The sequence below is a fragment of the Lotus japonicus genome, chromosome 1 (assembly GCF_012489685.1).
Source record: "Lotus japonicus ecotype B-129 chromosome 1, LjGifu_v1.2".
Lineage (NCBI taxonomy): Eukaryota > Viridiplantae > Streptophyta > Magnoliopsida > Fabales > Fabaceae > Lotus > Lotus japonicus.
In genome coordinates this window covers 74,031,520-74,054,462 of record NC_080041.1, presented here as the reverse complement: position 1 = coordinate 74,054,462, position 22,943 = coordinate 74,031,520, and the positions used below count along the sequence as shown (strand labels likewise).

Here is a 22,943-nt window from a genome sequence, read left to right as displayed (position 1 = left end):
TGTCGTATTTTTGTGGACTGCTGATCTATCTTCTCCACTATGCAAGAGGAATCAACCTCTGGTATTGTTTATGTAGTGTGGTCAAAGTTTTAATTTTTCAAAAAGGGTTAAATAACCTTTTGGTCCTTGAAATTGTAAAGGGAATCAAATCTAGTCCTTGTAAAATTTTCGCATCAAATTTAGTCCCTAAAATTGTTTTTTTAATCTAATTAAGTCATTTTGCTCAATTTTGACCGGTCAACGGTCCAGTGGCAAGCCTAGACAGCTAAGGACGGCCACATGGACTTTTTCACATCAATTTTAGTCCCTTGAAAAAAAATTAATCAATTTTAGGCCATGTTCTTCCACCTTCATCTTCTTCCTCTTCCTCTATAACTCAAATCTCATAAATTCAAAAGGAAAAACAAGGTGAATATGATGAACATATAGTTTTTTTAGGGTTTTGAATTTCAGGGTTTAAGGATTTGAGTTATGGAGGAAGAGGAAGGTTGAAGAATATGGACTAAAATTGATTAAAATATTTTTCAAGGGACTAAAATTGATGTGGAAAAATCCACGTGACCATCCTTAACTGACTTGGCTTTCCATTGGACCGTTGACTAGTCAAAATTGAGCAAAAGGACTTAATTAGATTAAAAAAATAATTTTAGGGATCCAATTTGATGCAAAAAATTTACAAGGACCGGGTTTGGTTCCCTTTACAATTTCAAGGACCAAAAGAGTATTTAAGCCTTTCAAAAATTCAAAACCATGCCCTTCATTTTTATGTTTTTTGTATTTTATACGCCATACCTGTATCAATTGTGCTAGAGTACCTTGACCACCGCCCCCCGACCATTAACGTGAAGTTACCTAATAGAACTACTCAGGAATGGCAACTCATTTGGGACAGGAACATGGTTCGACACTGCATGACGGGTGCTAGTTGGTACCAATTTTTTAGGGCAAAAGAAATTCAACTTAAGTGATCAGCTGCAATTTTTCAAACTTACCCAAAACGGTACTTTCAAAGTTGTGCTAATTTGCCACTGAATTGTGTTGCTGATGGCATGTCGAAGTGAAAAATCTCTCTATTTAATCAAGTTGTCCTCCTTAAGTTTACACCTGTGATATCCTCACTATGTTTCCCTCTTCTCGCTTTTATGTTCTTTTTTCATTCCAATATCGGTGTTTATGATATAAACTATGAAGTGTTCTCAAATTGTCAACCAAAAAATTTATTTAATTGAGCTGTTGTAAATCTAAGTTGGTTCTATATTCTTCAGTTTAATTGTCATCTGCCTTTATATAGTGAACCTAATTTCTACATTAGTTATCTCTGTTGGATTTGTCCATATCATTATAATTATAAATATCATGATTAGTAGCACGATATATATTTTATTATTTATCTAACTTAAACAACAATGACCACCAAATTCTATCTGTAACATCTTATCTTTCAAAATTACTATAAGTACCACATGAATTGTTAATTTACAGAGTGTTAAATTTTTTGATAATGAAATAATGATTCTAATTAAACTATATTATAACTACGTACATCGCACCAGTATAATCCTAGTATATGTACAATATCAAGTTTTTCTTACGAGTACATATTAAGAATTAAAGGTATGCGAGATAGAAAGACCATTAAGACACTACATGAAATGACACACGAATCTCATAAGTAGTTCTCATAGCTACAATGATGTATTAATCCTCGACTTTATGTCAATATGTTCTTTAATGAACAGTAGTATATTTTGGACCATCAAACATCATGACTAACTCAATAACTATTAAGGTGGTTACTGAGTATGTCACAAATTATGCATATGGTCACAAATTATGCATATGGAGTAAAGTGGCTAAATGAGATTTGACTATCTCATGTAAGGAATCTCCATTGAGTAAGACTAAAAAAAAGCATAACTCTGTGAAAATAATGTTAATATAGGATAATTCTAGTATTTGTTGTTAGTAAGTTTTTTGAGGAATCAAGAAATCAATATTGGCTTTTACAACCAAATTCACACATTCTTTTATACTTAACCTACATTTATGGATAAATGGATTAGATTACATAGTAACATTAATTGATTGTCTTTGTGGACATGTTATATGTCAAAAGACATAAGAGTTATTAGTAAGTGATGAATTGATATTTGTACTAGTTGCAGTATTAAAATACAATTTTAAACTATTGTCGATTTAAAAGAAAAATATAGGGTCAAACATACATGTGACTAATTTGCAAATCGATTCCATGGTATGGTTTTAGTAAGACTTTTAATGAGATTAAGAGTCAAGTGATGTGAAGTTGGGGACAAGAGTTGGTGAGTTATGGGAAATGAAGAGATTTGTAGGGTGAAGGGATGGGGTTCAAACCCTGCCGAATGAATTAATTTACTAACAATTAACATTTGCCTATCAAAAAAAGTGATGTGAAGTTCATGTAGTAAGACTAAATGAGTCAACTCATGTTATGAGTATACTCAGTGTAGGATTTACTAGAGTATATGTCACAAAAGCCCCACCACTCATACAAGGGTATCTTTGTAAAAAATAATAAATCATACTACTCCTTGAAGGAAAAAATTCAGCAATGTGAGAATCTTCAACACCTTTGTTTCCAAAGTAACTTAACCATTATACATTCAAATACTCTTAGAAGTAAAGCTACTATTTACATGATCTTTAATAGAATGAATTTTTCTACTTGACAATTTTAAACCTATTACTTTGTTTCTAGATTGATTTGTTTATTTATTTTTATTTTGATCTAGCTATGATTAATCCTTTCCAAAAATAAGTTAATAATCCAAAGGTTTTTCCTTAAATATTATATTGTTTCTTTGGAGGCCTCTAATATACACAATAAATAATTTGTGTAACTTTACACAACCTATTTTTAACCCACTATTGTAGGTTGCTACCGGTTAATTGGTTTTTTTTTTACTTTATGTATTATATTAGGGCAAAAAAATTCAATATGAATAATCATGCCCTATAATTTTTCCTCTCTGATATTCTCCAATGAACAATCTTGACCATCATTGCTTCCACCGCCATCATGGTTGCTATGGCTTCCGCCACCACCACATCATAACAACGACTTTCACCACCACTCATCCCTTCCTCCACCACCTTCCCTCCCCGTAACCCTTGCTCTACCCACGACAACCACTGCACCCTCTATCGTGGTTCCAACCAGCTTCCATGTGGCGGTAGCGACGACACCATCATAAAAAACACTTTATTTTCCCCAGCGCAAACCCAGAAATTCCCTAAACCTCAACCCAAAAGTTGGGATTTTGCTCATGCAAGAAGGGGCGGAGATTAATGAAGCGGCATAGATAGGTTTGTATTGCCCAGATCTACCCAAGCCATTCGGATCTGGGTTCGTCAAGTTGCGGTGTTTGATGGATGGGTTTGTAGTACCCAGATCTACCCAAGCCATGGATTCTCAGATCTACATAGACGGTGAAAAGCCCATATTCAAACAAGCACGAGCAACAATCGAAGGAGGAAACCCAGATCCACAACGAACATGAACCCAAGGAATTTGTGGTGGTCGGAGTCGTGAGGAACCCAAATCCACAGCGAACACGAACCCAGATCTCTTCCACCCATTGTTATCTTTTCCTTTCCTCGTGAGAAACCTAGATCCGAATGAAAACGAGAAACAATCGACGGAGGAAACCTAGATCCACAAAGAACACGAACCTAAGGAATTTTTTGTGGTGGGAGTTGTGAGAAACCCAGATCCACAATGAACACAAACCCAGATCTCACGACGCGGTGGTGGAGGAGGGAGCCAGAGGTGTTATCTTGGACAAATGTTACTTCAAATAAAAAAGGAGAGGGTTAGAAGGCTAGGAGGAGCCAAATCTGATGAAATCTTTCTTGAGTTTTGAATAATTATTGATTCGGGACGACGGCGGCATAACCAGGTTTCAAGAACGTATTATCAATCTCACCGTCTTGCATTCTCCTTCTCCTATTTGTCTTAGATCTGCAAATCCAAACATCAAATTTCTGATCACGATTTTTGGGGAAATCTAGGGTTTTGGTGTCCGAAATCAAGATCGATGCTGAGGGTGGCTAGATATATTGGAGGTTTAGGGTGGCTCGCTGGGTTTTGTTGTGGTTGTGCAGTGGCTAGGGACCGGTTGCGAAAGCGGCGACGCGAGTGGTGGCAGCGTTCATCTTCAAAGAACATAGCCAAATAAGGTTGAATCATGGTATGTTTGATATTTTGCAAAATTATTTATTAGTTAATAATCATATATGGTTAGATAATAAAATGTTTTTATTAAGGGAAATCTGGAAAAAAAATCAGAGAAATCCATTGTTGTGAGTTGAAAGTAGGTTGTGTAAAGTTACACAAGTTTTTGTTGTTGTGTATAGTAGAGTCATCATGTTTCTTTAAGACCAAACCCACCAAAAGGGTTGTTGCAAATGAGGTCCTATAGGCGCGTGGAACCAAATTATAGTGTTCGAAATAAGGAGATACATCCATGTAAAGACATAGAGTCTCATCTAAACTTCTCAGGGATGAGGGAAATCTTAGCAGCAATGTAGAATTTCTTATTCTATACAAGGTCATCTCTCACAGGCCAGAGCAGGTGTTGTATTGCGATGGTGTTTGAACTTATTAACTAGAAGGGCTCACAGAAAGATAGCCCGCACCATGACTTTGATTTTCTTTTTCTTAGAAAAAGAAAATTTCAACAACCACTGTCCCAACTCGTCTCTGTCCAGGCTTCTCATGTATCTGAGAACTCTTGACTAACATGAGGAGAACATGAAACTTTGAAGGATGACTTCCAAATTCAGCATTTCTGTAATCCATTAGGAAGTAGGTGCACATATGAACCTTGTCTATTAGGCAACATCACATCTTTGTCCTTTGTCTTAGTAGAGTCTTTCGGTGACATGTTTCAGTCCTCTCTCTCATTCCTTAGAAAAAGTGAGCCAACAGTTCAAAATATGAATTTGGAATCTGATGACTCTGACATTGAAATGATTAAAATTGAAAAGGATAAATGTTAATATATATAGAATGAAAGAAGGGGATGCAAAACAACACAACCCACATTGTTGTTGTCTGAATCTGAGTGAATCAATGGAATGTACTATCATTATCGCCTAGAAAATAACTTTCTGCAGTAAAAAAAACCATCATTATCGCCTCCGTTTCAAATACAAGATACTATCATTATCGCCTAGAAAATAACTTTCATTCGGAGAATAAAAGGTACTCTGCATCTCAATTTGAGAATCAAGAGAAATATGTTACTTAGTTGCTCTAATAGAAACCATTAACACTCATGATTTTGTTTTTCTTCATACCTCCAAACCTACCATCTCTAGACATTTTTTATTTCTTGGCAGAAGAAATTGTTGTTGGAATTGTAGAAACTGGGCCATGAGATTGGGCCTGAGTGGGCAAAGTTCTCTACTGAAGAAGACATTCCATTGATTCACTCAGATTCAGACAACAACAGTGTGGGTTGTGTTGTTTCACAGCTCCTTCTTTGGTTCTATATATATATATTGATCTTTATCTTTTTTAATCATTCCAATGTCAGAGTCATCAGATTCCAAATTCATATTTTGAAACGAGATCGACCCCAATTGAAATTGTGTGTGGACTCCATTTCACTCACTCACTCACTGTCTTCCAATTCGTGCTCTATAAAACCCTAATTCCCCTTTCTTCGTTCTTCGGAGCGAAGAAATTCAGCTATTTAGGGTTCAGTGGGTGAGGGTGAATGGTGGTGTAGTGTTGAATTGAGTGTTGGAGTGAGTGATGGAAGGTGGTGGTGGGAGGAGGATCACGGTGAGCCCTCGACCTTGCTGTGGTCGGAGGGTTGTTGCGAAGAAGGGGCCGCGGCGTGGTGGTGCGGTCGATGGGTTTGTCAACAGCGTCAAGAAGCTTCAGCGGCGTGAAATCAGCTCCAAGCGTGATCGCGCTTTCACTATGACTGATGCTCAGGAGAGATTCCGCAACATTCGCTTGCAGGTACCCACTTTCTCTTTTCTCTTTTTTGAACTGATCTTGTTGCTGTGAGTTGGATGATTTGCTTAGGGTTGCATGATCATAGCAAAAAAATTGAAAATTCTTGTTGGGTTTGTTATTAAGATTGTTTATTGTGCCTAATTTCAATTGCTGTTGTGGTGTGTGAACCCTAATTGTGTTTGATGATGATTTGATGGATGCTTAGGAATAGATTACTAGTCTGAGCCTGCTGCATGTTTGTATTCTTATGGGGGGCTGTATGAATAGAGAATTTGTGTGGTGTGAAACTGTGTTTTGCTGGTGTGAATTTGTTTGTGGTTATGATGCAGTCATTGCAGATGGGCTGAGGGATATGGGTTGGGGAAATTGTGATTTCCTATATTACTGCTAATGCAGTGGGTTTTGTTTTGTTTTGAGGAATTCCCTTCTCTTGTATGTAGTACAGCATTTGAAACTGTGATTTTGCAGGTGTGAATTTGTTTGTGGTTATGATGCTGGCATTGCAGAGGGGTTGAGAGGGAGGTGGATTGGGGAAATTTTGATTTCCTATATCACTGCTAATGCCTTGAGTGTGGTTTTGTTCTTTGGAATTCCCTGTACTTGTATGTAGTACAGCATTTGAAACTATTACATCTGGTTGTATAATATATGATGCTTGCTCAATTTTAAATCATTGATGTTTATCTTTGAAGATAGAATTTTATTTCCTACTGTTTTGATTGTGAGATTTGTGTTTTGCTAAATGTATGGTCATTCCCACTTGTCATGATGTGTGTCTGATGGATCTGTTTATACTTTATAGGAAGAATATGATACTCATGATCCCAAAGGTCCTTCTTCGGCTGTGGTATTGCCATTTCTGAGAAGAAGATCGAAGATTATCGAGATTGTAGCGGCACAGGACATTGTTTTTGCTCTCGCCCAGTCTGGGGTTTGTGCAGCATTTAGCCGAGGTAGTATTAGTAACTGGTATTTGTATGCTGTTCCATTCTACTTGCAACTTACAATAGATATTTTACATGTGTTACATGTTTCAATATGCAGAGTCGAACCAAAGGATTTGCTTTTTGAATGTCAGTCCTGATGAAGTTATAAGAAGTCTGTTTTATAACAAAAATAATGACTCTCTTATCACTGTTTCTGTCTATGCTTCAGACAGTTACAGTTCTTTGAAATGCAGAAGCACAAGGATTGAGTATGTATCATTCTCTGTTGTTCTCTATCATGTACCCTTACTCCCCACACTAAACAATATCTGCAATTCTAGATTTTAGTTGTGCTCTTTGATAAATGAGTATGTTGTTCAGGTACATAAGGAGGGGAAAACCTGATGCTGGCTTTGCTCTATTTGAATCCGAGTCTCTCAAGTGGCCAGGTTTTGTTGAGTTTGATGATGTAAATGGGAAGGTTCTCACATTCTCTGCTCAGGATAGGTAAACATTTTACTGTTCTGATACTTTTGTTCTAGGATGTAATTATGTAATATATCAATGCTTCATGATGGTGATACTTGTACCTTGTTTTTATCTTGTAGCATATACAAGGTGTTTGACCTGAAAAACTATACAATGTTGTACTCCATTTCTGATAAAAATGTCCAAGAGATTAAGATCAGGTAACTTTTCTTGATGTGCTTGTGGATTTTACTTTCACTTATGGTCATGTACATATTTCTGAAGCATATCATATCAACTTTCCAATTTCTCATTATTCCTGTTCCTATTCTTTTTTATTTTTTTAGTTTCTTTGACTGGCCATACTGATTTGCTCTTGTTTGATGATTTCTTATGATTAGTCCGGGGATCATGTTGCTGATTTTTGCCAAAGCAAGTAGCCATGTGCCGCTTAAAATCCTTTCAATAGAAGATGGTACTGTTTTGAAATCATTCAACCATCTCCTTTATCGTAATAAGAAGGTGGATTTTATTGAGCAGTTCAATGAGAAGCTACTTGTGAAGCAAGAAAATGAAAACCTTCAAATTCTTGATGTAAGTAATTTTCTCCTTTCATGGATTAGATAAATAGTTCTTCATCCTGATATCTGACTTTTAATTCATTTTTAGGTGCGGACTTTTGAGCTAACTGAAGTTAGCCGAAGTGAATTTATGACACCCTCTGCATTCATCTTTCTATATGAGAACCAGTTATTCCTGACATTCCGGAATCGGACTGTGGCTGTGTGGAACTTCCGTGGAGAGCTTGTTACTTCCTTTGAGGATCACCTCTTGTGGCATCCTGATTGCAATACAAACAATATATACATAACCAGTGACCAGGATCTTATCATATCCTACTGCAAAGCTGATTCTGATGACTCAGTGACTGAAGGAAACGGTACTTCCCATATTTTCTTTCTGTTCAATTCCTTTATAGTAATGCACCTTTTGTGAAGTTTGATGATGGGGGAAATGTTTTTTCGAAGTTTTGGCCTGATCATCAAACCTGAAAGTTGATTTTGCTAAATGGTTCACATTTGACTTGTTATGTTAATGTTTAACCGTAGAAAGTAGAAACATAATTTCAAATCACATGAAATGTGTCTGTGATCAAAGTATGCCTTTTGCTTTTAGGAGCACCCGCCTTAAAAAATGCATGACTAACAGACTTTGCTTCTTTTATGCAGCAGGCTCTATCAATGTCAGCAACATTTTAACTGGGAAGTGTCTTGCCAAGATAAGAGCAAGCAACAGCTTCCCAATGGAGGACAATTGCAGTTGCTGTGAAACTTCTTCAGGTAACAGTTGTAATTCCAGGAAGCGAAAGCATGCCTCCAAAATTAGGAGCACAGTTGCAGAAGCCCTGGAAGATATTACTGCTCTTTTCTATGATGAAGACCGCAATGAGATCTATACCGGCAACAGGCACGGTTTAGTCCATGTCTGGTCTAACTGATGTATTATGGATTTACTACCCTTTGTAAACTTCTTGGGTTTTTCTTCATGTGGACAAAAGATTTTCCGGATCTGCTTTATAGAACTTCTGGGAGTAGTAGCGCCATTGAGTGATCTTGTAATGTTCATTTTGTTCATCCGTACTTTGGCGCATTTGTTATGTAGTTAGTAACATATCTGTATGGAAGTGCTATGCTGGTAACAGACCAGGTGTTGCTTCTGCTGTAATCTATATTTGGATTTATAGAGCGACTTTTTTGGATTGAAATTTGTGAATAATGCCTATCCTCTTCCCTGCCCACCACTTCGATTTTTCTCCTTTTTACCTTGTGGATACTGGCCCATTCGTTTGTACATCACATGGATAGTACCTTGCCATATACGTGGTGAAGGTACAAAAGCAATCAATAATCAGTAGAGTGGTGACTTTACGATTTGCCAACCTTTCCACTTCAAGTTTCTGGTACTCCAATCAATTTACTTTTGTGTTCCGTTCTATCCAACTTTTGCTATGGTTTGCCAGCTGTCATTTAGTCAAGGCTAAAGCTGACATGTGAGCTTTGCCTCCCACTTCCTCTTAGCAAGGTTGTTGGGGATGAAAGCATGATTGGAAATCATTTTACAATTGAGTTTAAAGTTTTAAAGCTGTGACCAGTTTTGGGAAGTAAATTATGTGAGTATTAGAATCGATTTTGAAAAAAAAAAACTTAATTCAAACTTCTAAAAGTACATCTAGGATTCTAGGTTACAAGTTAATTCAAACTAGAAGTACATCTAGGATTCTAGGTTATGGACCAATTTTGTGGCTTGTTTGGTTTTTTGGTTTTTGAGTTTGAAAGTGTTTTCACCCAAGGGAGGTTCAAAGCTTCTTTCATGTTTTGAGCATTGAAATGTATGATCTCGAATTTCAATACCTCAAACAAACTTTCAAATTGAAAACCAAACACTAGCGATTCGTGAGAGCCTCATGGGACAACATTTGCCATTTTTTTTGTCAAAGGACAATATTTGCTTTAGTGTACTGTATATAAGTTTCTTCACGTTGAACTCAAATGAATTAGACCTAGTTTGGATGAGCTTATTTCAGCTAAATTTTATAAGCATAAATGTTTATGCAAAGTATTTAAGAGTTTGTGTAACTAGCTAATGACCTATCTATAAGCTGTTTAGATAAGCTTATGAATAATAGTTCACTTATAACTTATTTTCAGCTTATTATCATAAGCACTTAATTAACCAAGTTTTTAAGACACAACCTAGCTCTTTTCTTTTCACGTTATTACCATTGAAAAGTGGGATTTACAATTCCAAAGGATATAAACCAATGTTTTTGGTGCGGAAACGTTTTCACAAACACGTTGGAAGTGATATGCAAAAGATTTTACATATATACAGTTTTACGCATCGTTGAATTTATTTTTAGTCCTTTCAGAATTATTATTTTCTTCACAAGTTACTGCTAGTACATTATCCTAGAATTAGTTTTCCACTTAGCGATGAAAATGATGAGGTTTTCATTAAAAAAAATATCAAGTTTTTTAAACATTCAAAATGCAATTAGATCCGTTAAGTTCTCCATTTTTGAGTCCTGTTCATAGTTTTTTTTTTAAAAGGTGAATCTAAATCTCACTTGGTATTATTTTTTTCTTGTTAATTGGCATTTTCCTTTTCTCTTTTATGGGAGAATCGGTATTCCGTATTCTCTCCTCTCTCTCACTGAAGAAAACTTTGATATGATTCAGATCTTGGATCTGGTCCCATTGCTTCATGCAGTGGCTTACATCTAAAGCAGATACTAGCCTTTCTTTTATATGAAAAAGTAATATATAGGTTATGATTTATTTATTCATCTGGTAAGTATTGTTTATCATACTATACTTTTAAAATTAGACGTAATATTTTAAAAAGATTCAAAAGGTAAAATATTTAAATTCAGAAAAGGGATGCCCTTTAAACTAAAAGGAAAAAACAAAGCATGTTTACAACCAAACCGATCACACAAAATGCCTTGGTTTTACAATAGGCAATAAGATTTGATGAAAATGAGAGGAAGCAAATAGAATGTAAACGGAAAGAACAACACAAAACTCAAACGATGAATTGACCATGTATATCTTGATTCTTGAACACCATTAAAAATGATATAGAAGCAGCGTATGAAAACATGACGAGATGTTGGAAAGCAAACAAGCAAATTGGCGTATTTTTCAAATATAATTCAGAGTATTTTTCATTCATGTCCACATGGGATTTGAAAAATCTCTAGACTTTGGCTCCAAACGGTGCAACCCCACCGAATTAGAAAATGTTGGGAAAAACTGACATCATACATTAATTAGTTTTCATAGAAGTGTTAGCACGCAATCATGCCAACTAAAACATAATATTCTTAAAATAATTATGTATCAGGCCTAATAAAGTGATCAAATCTAGCTACTATATATAAATAAATATCTTGAAAACATTTTGCTCTTTGTCCATTTCTTCTGGCGCGTCTCTATAAAACGAAAAGACTTAAAACATAGTGGGATTTTTACCGTTAGAAATGCCTTATAAAATTAAATTATTTTGTTGACGTAATGACGTTTATAAAAAAAAGGAAATTATAAGTAGTACATTTTTTTTGGTTAAGGAAATTTATAAGTAGAACTTTACATACATCTCTTTATTTTATATTTATGGTCATTTATAATTTTAATTTGGTAAGATAATAAAATCTAAATGTCGTGTAAATTTACACTTTAATTAAGTTTTTTTTTGTTATTGGGAGGGGGTAATTTTATAGTTTCAAAACTCTCATAGCAAAAATATATAGAAGTGATCAACCTTGCATACTTAAAATTACTTTTACATTTAAGAAAATTCACTTTTAATTCATTAGAAATATTTTATTTATAAAACTACTTTTAGTAACTTCTTTCAAAATTCAAAATCACTCTCGGCTCATATTGAAGTGAGTCTCTATTAACCTCTCAGTATGTCATTAACGCTCTGCACGGTAGTTTAAAGATTTTTTTTTTTTCGTTCTACTATATTTAGAAAAGATAATTAAAATTATTCAAATATTAAAATTTTATCCAATTTCTAAAGGCACACTTTGTTTGGGATTGAAGAGCATACACGATGCACACACGTAAATAACAGACATGGACAGTTATCGAATCGTAGAGAGTAGATAGTACAAATTTGTCAAGAAACAACGTGCTTATGTGTGGGGTGACCTCTTCGGTATTGTCTCAATTGATCAATTGAGACAGTTTCAAAACAGTTTCAAATGCAACCAATAAACTCATGACACTAGTTAATTATGTTTTTTATTTTTATTTTTTTAACAGTCACCAAATATTTGATTTTTCAACATCAACATTTTACTAAACTAAATTTTAGTCTCAATTAATCTACATCATTATACTTTCTTCTAAAGACTACAATTTAACCATAACATTTAACACATTTTATTTTTTAATCTTCATCATTTAATATTTTATATTCTATTCCAAAAACTATCACAAATTATTATTTAAATTCAAACTCATAAATCTTAATCAACATTTAACTTTATCACCGTATAAATTTAGTGGTTCATTTATTATTTTTATGGAATTTATGAAATAAAATATAAGGATGCAGATTAACAGGGATTGAAATATATATTTTGAAAAATATTAACTTCAAAATATCTAATAACATGTGTCATATTTGTATTGGTTAAGTATGAGACTGTTTTGAAACTATCTCAATTAGAACCGTACTCAAAAATTACCCTATGTGTGGATCCAGAAACCTCAAAACGCACGCGTGTCATGCATTTGGTAGCGGTGATAACTGTCGTTTACTTCTATTATTCTCGTTTCTCAACCCAATCTATGTCTGTCACCCTTTGATTTGCCTCCCCCACCTCTTCAAAATAACACACACATACTTAAATTACTCACCAGAAATATCATCTCATCAACCAATACATACAAAAAAATAGACCCATCCCACGAAAGTGCTCCTCATACCATAAAAGAATGCAATAGAAAAAGTAAAGTTTCTTAATTGTTTCTTCCAAGGAAAGGAAAGGAAGAAAAATACAACCTTGAGAGTAACAAATTATTTGCTTCAAGAATTTGGATTTTCTGCAGCAAATATCCTCTTAACTTCTCTCATGCACATTTATAATTATATCCTCTTAAGTAAGTTTTGGGTTTGTATATTGTGAATAAAACAAGGGAATTGTTATTCAGATTCCCCGATAGCTATGTAGACCCCCAAAAATATGGGAAATGTCAAAAATACCCCTTCCTCCATCCTCACATTCTTCCTAATGCTTTGTTGAAACCCCCCCCCCACCCCCTCTCACCACATTCTCTTTCTTCTTCCAAACCCACTCTCAACTTCCCACATTATTGCCGGCCACCGCCTCCACCACCCACGCCACCGTCGTCGTCGTCCTCAACCAACACTATCACCAACGTCGCCACCGCCGTCGTCGTCCTCACCCGACTTCTCCTCCCTCGTTGCTGTCGTCATCTGTGAAGGTACTGCACTCTAATCCCGATCTAGATTTATCACACTTCTATTCAGCGTGAGCACCGTACTCTTTGTGTGCGTCAAGGTCGCACCCTGAACGTGCGACAGAGTCGCACACTGAGAGTGCGTTTATCTGTTATTATTATCCCGATGCATTGTTAAACCGCGTCGCTGTCGCACTTATAAAGTGCGTCGGTGACGCGCGTTCAACATGCGATTAATACAACTTTGGCCTGTAACAGAAACAGTAAACAATTTGCAATTTTTGTTTTGCATTTCAGGATGAGTCTCCCTGAGTCATATGAAGTGGACATGCCACAAGAAAGACAATTAGTCAATGTAGAAGATCGACATGATGTGCCAATTGCAGTGGACTACACAAAATAATTTACCACAGACAGGGTATTTTCATAACCAATGAGTGAGTTTATGTCAAATAAGTTAAATTTATATGTGATGCGTATATGTGTTAATATTTTGTAGGTTTTTGCTACTCGGGAGGAGCTTTTGGATTGGGCTAAGAGTATTGGAAAGCAACTAGGCTTTGTGATCATTATTAGAAGGTCTGATTGTGGGAGCAAGGGCCGTGGGAGTAAAGGCAGACAATTGGCTATTTTGGTGTGCGAGATGAGCGGCAAGTACAAACCGTACAAGTCTGTGTTGGTGCGGAAGAGGACAGGAACCAAGAAATGTGATTGCCCGTTCAGGCTCAAGGCGAGATACACATCAGAAGATGGTTTGTGGAGGTTGACTGTAGTACGTGGCGACCACAACAAAATTGGTGTCAAGTCCGAGAAGACATGATAAAGGAGCTTACATATGGTATGTATGGCATCGACAAACATTACGAAAAAGTACTACAAGCCTTGCATCTTGCTCCAAATGAGTTTGCAACGAAGGAGAAGTGGTTATGCGTGCCGGATATGGGCCACATTGTTGTTATGATGTACCAGGTTGTGTTCGTGACCTTGTCGAATCGGGGGGGGGGGCGCCACCTACTTCCCTCTCACCGGTCCAGTGCTACATCCGTCAGAGCACCAGATTTTATATTTACTTCTTGTCAACAACAACCACTGGGTGAAGGTATTGATCAATATTACATTTAGTATGAATTTATCTAACATTACATGAACTTTATCAGATACTTAACAATATAATTGATCATTTTGTAGGTGCTTATTTCAAGTGACTTTCCTTTGCCAACGGTTAATCCACAATGAATGTATTATTGTACTGTTGAAGCTCGTGGTTGGCAGCTACCATACCTGGATCGCATGGCCCTATTCAACAAACTCTCCCGAGAGGCAAATGTAGACATACATAAGGTCGATAGAATCATAAATCTTGCTGAAGATTAGTTTCGTGATGTTGTAGTAGTCCATTTGCAAATTTTCATATTAGTTGTAATGTATCAATGACAGATTATAATGTAAGATTTAACTTGAAGTTTATAATGTAACTTAGTTTCTGTTTCTGTTGTGTTAAAGTTTCTGTTTCTGTTGGAGTTTCTGTTTGTTTCTGTCAATGTTCTGCAAAATCTCGCACTATGGAACTGCGTGACCAACGCACTCTCAGTGTGCGATGGTAACGCCTTTATAAAGAGCGAATCATATCACACACTTTGTAACGACGCGACTAACGCACTTCACTAAGGGCGTATATGTGCCTTTCCTATGTACAGTCAGACACTGGGGCATCAACTCTGACACTGCTTAATCGCACCTTCAACATGCGCTGGAAACGCATGTTCAAGGTGCGTCTACGTCGCTCCATGAGTAGGTGCGATAGACACGCACTACAAGGGTGCGTTCGAAAGGGGTAATTTCAGGTTTCAGAAAATTCCTTGGGTCTGAATAGCTGTGGAGGGTCTGAATAACAATTCCCATAAAACAACTTCAATAGAAAAAATTAGCACCATCATTATGTAAATGTTGATGTTTTCTCCTAGGATAAAATTATTTTGGATTTGATGAAAATATTAGCAACACTCTTTATAACACTTTTTATTGAACACTCTTCATTCTATTGACTGAAATTGATGTGAAATTCATCAAAAATGTCTCACTTCCAATTTTGTATGACTTGCCTATTTTTATCAATACAATGGATAATGTTAAAAATTGAGTGTTACGGTGTGTCTCTTGTTGCATGATATCTCCATGACCGACAACCATAAGACCAATCCCTTTAATACTCAAGATCTCAAAATTATGCAATTTTTTTCAATAGATGGGGGGGGGGGGGAAGTTTAACTAAATTGATATAGTTTCATTCCATATAGAATTATATGTCGAACCAAAACAAAATATTTTCTCTTACCAGTTACAATTCATTGAGATATATCTCTATGAACAACAAGTGAATATGACTTTTTAATAAATCATTCTCCACACACATCATTTGAGAATCAAACCCCCAATTAGTGTTAAAATGAATGTTAATAACACTCCTCCCGGGTCCGGAATACCATAGATGCTCACAAGAAAAAAAAAGAGGTTGTGGGAGCGTGAGAGGCACGCGGTTGAAGAACAAAGCAAGCATATTTGATGTATGTGGGGAGTGTGTAACGTGTTGTGTGCATTACTATTAGTTTAGTTTTCCCACTGCGGACCACAACTCGAACCACTTTGTCTTTCTTTCTTCCTTCACTCACTCCTCACTCATCACTCGTTGCTCATCCCACATTCAATTCAAATTGAAGACACGCACCTTCATCTTCTCTCTCTCTCCCTCTGCATCAGAAACCACAAAACTCGTTTTCAGATCTCAAACAGTTAGTTCAAACCAACCCTCTCTCTCACTTTCCTCTCAATGCATTTTCCTGTTTTCTTGTTCCATTCCCATTCCCATTGGTTTTCGAATTTGGAAGCTTTCACCGTATTTCAACAATCGCAGATTTCATTCCTAATCTGCTTAACTGCAATTTACTCCCGCGATTTCTTGTTTTTAAATAGAGATTGTTGGTTTGGTTTCTTGCTAGATCTGACTTCAATGCATTCATTGATCTGGTTGTTACTTTCCGATTCTTACTGCATCTTGTTGCATAACCTTTTTCTTTTCCTTTTGCGCTTTTTTTTAAAGGAGCATTACTCTAGTTTTTCTATTTTTTGCTACTTTTACAGTGTGTTTAGTCACTTGGAAGTTGCAGAAGCTTAGTTTCTACGCATTTAGGTTGCGTATGATTAGGTTTTTTAGTGTTTTCTGATGGTGAAGTGTGATTTAGTTGCACGGATTTGATTGCTGCTGATTAGTTCTCACTTGCTGCCATTCAGTGTATTGAACAAGTTCAGAGTGAAATTTAGCATGTGGTTTGTTTAATACTTTCTTCCTTTCAGGTTTTTAGATTTTGGAAATGGGGGATGCTATTCATGCTGGTGCACCTTTGGATTACGCTTCGATTCAGATTTTTCCGAATCAAAACAGGTTAGCTATGACTCTTTGTAGAGTTAGGATTGATGAAATAGTACTAGACTATACATGTATGGTAAAAACATTGTTGGAAGGGGTCTTGCTTTGCTGCCAGACATGTATTTCCATAGCTTGACTATTGAGAATGAAATGAAGGAACCAAGGAATCAGCTTCTTCAAATCTATATTGAATAATTTCAAAACTGGGTCTATTCTCTTGCAAAATTCCCATTTGAATTATTATGGCAAAGCAAAGCAAAATTTGTCAAGATTCCTTCATTCTGAATGAGTTTGTCGCGTTTCATTAGTTATCCTCCATCATTTTGTTTTCTCTTCTTCTATTTCTATACAACATTTGTCAGTGATCAATAAACATAATTATTTTGGGTGTGTATAATACATACTCATATAATTTTCAAGTATTGGCGCCTGTTGTCCAAGTTTCTAGGAGCTTAGTTCCCCTTACATGAACAGAAAAAACAGGCATAGGTTGATCCCAGCTTGACTAGAATTAGTCAAAGTCCAATATAATTTCCGGATAACAAGGGTCCCAGACCAAAAAATTAGCGGTGAAGTTGTAAGATGTCGTTAGGAGCAGGATTGTACTTGTCTCATAAGCTTGACCATTGTAGTTATGCACTCTCTTATGGATATTATGGTATCCATTGCTAGTATGTTCTTCCTTCAGTAGATCCAATTGTGCATTGAATAGCTTTATGCTGAACATGTTCTGAATATGAATGTGGGATGTGTTGTCTGCTTTTACTGGATATTTACTAATTGCCCTCCATGGTGGTGGATAGGTATGAGGCATGTGTCTGCAAGGGGAAACAATTCGAGAAAGTGGCTGCTGGACTTTTGGAACATTTGTCGCCACATGTAACTGAAATTAGTGATTTGTGTGCTAAGGGATTTGATGCAAACTTTGATCTCAAATTACCCAAAAATCTGCATGGTGCTGAATGGTTTTCTAAAGCAACTGTTAAAAGGTTTCTATCAAAGGGTGGTTTATTCTTTATTTTTCCTTTTCATTTTACTTATATAGGAAATTCTTACTAGCTTTGATGTTATTTTGCATCTCAGGTTCCTGCATGTTGTTAGTTCACCAGATTTAATAAATGTCATCAATACTATCTTGGATGAGATGTCTAAGTTGGAGGATTCAAAAAAATTCCATGCTTCTTTATATGGAAAGGTGATACTCTATCTCTCAAGTAAATCAAAACTGGATGTGTTTAGCTTCTGATTGATAGTTGTTTTTTTAAATCAGGACCGTCAGGGTCATCTTGAAAGTGAGGAAAGAGGTAATTTTTACTAAATTCTTTTATTATACTTGCATGCCCATCTGGTTTGACTTACGTTGAGTTGAGTTGACAGTAGAGAGTGGTTTTTCATGGTTCTCTGAATTTCCATTGATTTTAATTGTATTTCCCACTACTAACAGATGGTAACAGCAGCTTGCACAGTGACGCACCAACGACCAAAGTAATTCCTTTTCTCCAATACTGTAGAGTGGGTTCACTTTGCAAATCCATCCACACTAGTACCAATTTATTAACTTCTTCAATTATATGGTTTTAGTTTTACCTAGTTACATTACATTATATTTAACTAACAATGGATTGCATATGTACAGCCTGAAGTTAATATTATGACATCCGACGCATCAAAGTATGTTCTTGTGACTATTACATTACATTTAGCAGATATAGATTGGCTGCACCCACTATTAAGCTTTCTGAAAATATGCTGCCAGGAATGAATTGTTACGAGCAATGGATCTAAGACTCACAGCTTTGAACAACAAGTTAGCTGGGACTTTTAATGAGGCTACTGGTGCTAAATGCTCCCTTAAAGATATGGCTTATTTAGCAAACTTTTGTCAGCATTTTGGTGCCACTAATATAGAGTAAGTTTCAGACATGTTTATTTGTTAATTAGCTCTCAGAATGTGTGATTGCAAGTACAAGATTGCGCTTTATATACTTTTTCCTCATACTAAGGACATGCAATGTTGTTAAGCACATTTCCCTTCACTGTGTCTATGTTCTCAGGCAATCTTTGTGCAAGTTTATAAAGCTAAACCAAAAGAGCCAGGATGTTGATCCCCTGAATAATGAAACTACCTCACTTGCAAGTGATGTGAGTCATGTGACGCATGATGATGCAAAAAGGGCCGTTAAAAACCTACAGACATCCAAATCATCACATTCAGATACTCCAGTCAAGTACAGTGTTTCACCTGCTAAAGCTGCTCAAGTTGAGAGAAACTATTCAACAGAAAGTGAGGAATCTTCTGACTCAAGTGATAGGGATCAAACATCTGCTGAGAGAAGTCGATCTCTAACAAGATCTATAACACCCAGAAGATCAGCATCCCCAATGCGAAGGGTACAAATAGGAAAAGCTGGACCCCGCAGAGCTGCTGCATTAACTATCAAGAGTCTCAATTATTTTCCTGGTAGGGAGAGACCAATATCTTATAACGATACTTCTGAAAATGGTTGTGAAGGGGAAGTATCAGAACAACCCCATAAGAAGTCAGAAATTGATGTAAAGAGGATAACTGTGCAAGCTGCCATCAGTCTTTTTGAAAGCAAACAGCGGGATCAATCTACAGATATTCAAAAGAGGAAATCATTGGCAGATGTTTCTGTTAGTACAAATAAATCTGTCTTGAGAAGATGGAGTTCAGGTATGGGGGAAACCTCAGTTCAGGGCGAGCCAGAAAATGTTCCTGAAGATCCTGATCCAGTGACTTCCAATGATGTACATGCTGAGCATCCTCAGAATTCAGAAGTAGGAATGGGGTCTGATTTTATTTCTGAAAGTCACAAAAACAACGAGATCACTGATCTCGATATAAAACCAGAAGGGCAGGAAAATATAGGTTCTATTAGTGTAGATAATCAAGATGAAACTGATCCAAAAGTAAGAGAGGATATTGCCAAAAAATTAGCAGCCTCAGCAGAATGGAATCAACGAAAGCAAGCAGAGTTCAACCAGATTCTTAAGAAAATGGTTGAAAGTAAGCCTGTTTTATTTGGAAAGTCCCAGCCCAGCAAAAACAAGAATATTTCGTTTGAACAAAGAGGAGGGTCTTATGATAATTATAAGGAGAAAAGGGATGCAAAACTTCGGGGAGAGAAGGCTGGAAAACGAGTAGAAAAGGAAACACAGTTTCGAGAAATGCAGGAACTACTTGATAAGAGGAAAGCTGAAATGTTGTCCAAAAATGTGAGTGCAAACAAAAAAAGTTCTCCAAGGTTACCCCAAAAATCTCTTAGAAGTTCACCCCAGCCTGCAAATTCCCCAAAGGAAACCCCTAAACCTTCAGTTACGAAAAAGGTGCAGGCTAGGTCGTCATCAATGCCTGCTACGCGCAAGTCTTGGTCAGCAACGCCTTCACCAAGGGCTGCTGGGATATCCCCTGCTAATGCTCGTGGTGGAGTTTCATCTGCTAGCAGCACCCCGACACGCCGGAAACCAGTGCCAACATCATCTGTTCCCCAACCAAGCCCCCAGAAGGAAAAATCTCAGAAGGAAAAATCTCAGCCACGAAGCAGAAATGAGAAAGAAATTCAGGCCAGTAAAGTCAGGAGCCTCAAAACCATGAATGAGAAGCAGCAGCCAATTGCCCCAAGCAAGAGCAAGGCAGTCAAAGCAAAAGTGACGAAAGCTCCTGGAGAAACTGTTCCTTCAAAGACTAGCTTAGTTAACAAGGGAACCAAGAAAAGCAGTGTAGTGCCATTGGAATCAAAACCATTTCTACGTAAGGGTTCTCGGGTGGTTAATGTTACTGGTGATCTTAACAAGAAAAAGAGTCCTCTGAAACTGGATGAATCTCAAAGAGAAAGTGAAGATCTTATTGAAGATCAAGAAAGTGGGTTGGTTGTCAATACTTCTGACTTGGTCAGTCAGCATTCAGATGGGGACACGAAGATGCCTTGTCATCAAAATGCTGCTGCAGAACCAGGCCCTCAGAATCAGATAAACAATGACATGGTGTATGGTGAGTCAGAGAACTCAGCCCAGGGTGCTATTGATGGTAATGTATTTACAGATGTAGAAGAATCTTCCTTGAAGTTGAATGTAAGAAATGAAGAAGAATCAACCATTTCACCTTCTGCCTGGGTTGAGACTGAAGAGGATCTGGAGCCGCCCAAGCCATGTGATGATAGCACATTCCAATCTGCATCTCTGGCCAACACTGCCCCGGAAGGATCTGCTAGTCCTCGTGTTCGTCATTCTCTGTCGCAGATGCTTCAAGAAGAATGCAGTGAACCAGACATTAGTGAGTGGGGGAATGCTGAGAATCCTCCTGCCATGATTTATCAAAAAGATGCGCCCAAAGGTCTGAAAAGACTCTTGAAATTTGCTCGGAAGAACAAGGGCGATACTGGTTCTACTGGCTGGTCTAGTCCATCTGTTTTTTCTGAAGGAGAGGATGATGCTGAGGAATTGAAAAATTCAAATAGAAGGAATGCTGACAATCTACTGAGAAAGGCTGCACTTAATGTGAAAAGCTATGGGCAACCAAAAAGTTCAGTACATGAAGGATATGAAAGTTCAGGTACTAGTAAACTTATCTACTACATTTCCTCCCTTGTTTTGCTCCTCTTGTTGCCTTTCTGTTTCTATTTATTTTCCTGACGGCATTGCATTAAACTTTGGCTGTCTCTTTTATCCCTAACATGTTCTTAAAAAGCTCAAACATTTGATGCGTGCCTTGTGCTCATGTTCTATTACATGATGCTTATTTTAGCTGGAAGCATCTGTGATTTAGCTTAGTTGGGGGAGGGGGGCATACATTGGTTAAACTTCTGAAAACTCTAAACTATAGCAGCCTTTGGTACTAGGAACATAATAGGGAGTGAAATAAAAAAGATTCTAGTTTCGGATTGAAATATTTTCCTCATGTCAATATTCTTATTATGTATAGTTCTCTGCCATGCAGCAAACAGCGATGATGGCAAGGGTTATCAAAGGACGCAAGGCGGCCGGGATTCAAGTACTGGTCCGGCCCCAAGAGGTTAGTCTTCACTCCTGGTCAAGCCTTGAAAATATGATTTCGGTGCTCAGAATCGTACAACTTTTTTCCCTTTTCTGACTAGTGGTGATCCTTATTAATTCCTTGTGTGATTTCTTCTGCTTGTTCATGTTCCAGCATCAAGGTCATTCTTTTCTCTTTCAGCTTTTAGGGGAAGCAAACCCTCCGAGTCGAAGTTTCAATAATGCTATTATGGGGAACTCATAAGATTATTGACTTTTGCCACCATACCAGAACATGTTCATGTTCATGTCAGGTCTAGCATGGATTTTCCCCCTACTTCTCATGCTATGTCTTACATCAACAAGTGCCACCAAATCATAAATAATTCCAGCGGATTGATGATAGTTAAGTGGGGATGGTGGAATGTTGTAAATTCAGTTAATTGTGTCGCTCTATTTTATTTCTTTACCTTAAAATTATTATATGTCAAAATCATCAGGCCTCCTCTTAGGAAATTTTCGTATAGCTGGATTCTTTGTTATAATGTTGTTAACGTTCATTTCATCGTATGGTGCTGTTACATCATATTATTGATCATTGTAGATAACTAAATTGGAGTTGTCAGTTGTCACTCCTATTTTTTTCGTTGTTCATAGCTTGTACCCGTGACCCTCGTGGAACACTCCTAAAGAGTCTTCGCATCTTTCCGCCGACGAAAAATAAAAGTTGACATTATTTAACTGATTTTGAAAACAGTACTGCATATGTGGAAAAAATACAGCACGTGGGCAAGTGGGAGAAGAGAATATAAGAAAACAAAAATTTTATTTAAAGGTTGAGAAAGAAGGGCTTACAAAAGATCTCAAGGCAAAAATTATAGATTCATTACGTTTAGCATCTCCTTATGTAGACCAAGAATTGCTGCAATTTCTGAATCGGTAGGTACTATTCAAGTTATTGTTAACCATTTTATTATCAATAATTAATGATTAGTGCAACAAGTGTGCATGATTTGGTTGTAAACATGATTATTGCATGACTATGACTTACAAAATGACAACTATTACATTGATAACGTTTCCATAAATTAAAATAATTACAACAATTGATGGATAGTTGATGGGGA

At 36.8% G+C, this 22,943-nt stretch overlaps 2 protein-coding genes across 6 annotated transcripts; both read left to right on the top strand.

Moving 5' to 3' along the window:
• Positions 1-5,506: 5,506 nt before the first annotated feature.
• Positions 5,507-9,169, top strand: LOC130749172 (uncharacterized). Of its 2 annotated transcripts, none has more exons than XM_057602492.1 (8): positions 5,507-6,013; positions 6,813-6,963; positions 7,055-7,205; positions 7,318-7,443; positions 7,545-7,625; positions 7,806-7,998; positions 8,074-8,344; positions 8,637-9,169. In XM_057602492.1, the coding sequence occupies exons 1-8, from the start codon at positions 5,801-5,803 to the stop codon at positions 8,900-8,902; spliced, it is 1,452 nt and encodes a 483-aa protein (XP_057458475.1). In that variant the 5' UTR covers positions 5,507-5,800; the 3' UTR covers positions 8,903-9,169. The 2 variants fall into 2 exon arrangements, with proteins under 2 accessions (XP_057458475.1, XP_057458468.1); XM_057602485.1 differs by having other exon boundaries at positions 5,512-6,013; positions 8,634-9,169.
• A 6,831-nt stretch (positions 9,170-16,000) lies between these two features.
• On the top strand, positions 16,001-22,444 carry LOC130749152 (uncharacterized). 4 transcript variants are annotated; one of them, XM_057602467.1, is made up of 11 exons: positions 16,001-16,189; positions 16,752-16,839; positions 17,628-17,813; positions 17,908-18,019; positions 18,095-18,128; positions 18,269-18,309; positions 18,461-18,495; positions 18,581-18,733; positions 18,879-21,397; positions 21,767-21,856; positions 22,019-22,444. In XM_057602467.1, the coding sequence occupies exons 2-11, from the start codon at positions 16,769-16,771 to the stop codon at positions 22,057-22,059; spliced, it is 3,282 nt and encodes a 1,093-aa protein (XP_057458450.1). In that variant the 5' UTR covers positions 16,001-16,189; positions 16,752-16,768; the 3' UTR covers positions 22,060-22,444. The 4 variants fall into 4 exon arrangements, with proteins under 4 accessions (XP_057458450.1, XP_057458457.1, XP_057458435.1 ...); XM_057602474.1 differs by having other exon boundaries at positions 16,002-16,189; positions 21,782-21,856; XM_057602452.1 differs by having other exon boundaries at positions 16,002-16,189; positions 21,992-22,444.
• The last annotated feature ends 499 nt before the right edge of the window (positions 22,445-22,943 follow it).

Bases quoted from the DNA above. Each gene is read 5' to 3' on its own strand.
- LOC130749172 (XM_057602485.1), top strand. From the start codon at position 5,801: ATGGAAGGTGGTGGTGGGAGGAGGATCACGGTGAGCCCTCGACCTTGC. The intron at 7,206-7,317 runs GTATGTATCATT...TATGTTGTTCAG, and splicing joins TGCAGAAGCACAAGGATTGA to GTACATAAGGAGGGGAAAAC. The intron at 7,444-7,544 runs GTAAACATTTTA...TTTATCTTGTAG, and splicing joins ACATTCTCTGCTCAGGATAG to CATATACAAGGTGTTTGACC.
- LOC130749152 (XM_057602452.1), top strand. From the start codon at position 16,769: ATGGGGGATGCTATTCATGCTGGTGCACCTTTGGATTACGCTTCGATT. The intron at 16,840-17,627 runs GTTAGCTATGAC...GGTGGTGGATAG, and splicing joins ATTTTTCCGAATCAAAACAG to GTATGAGGCATGTGTCTGCA. The intron at 18,020-18,094 runs GTGATACTCTAT...TTTTTAAATCAG, and splicing joins ATGCTTCTTTATATGGAAAG to GACCGTCAGGGTCATCTTGA.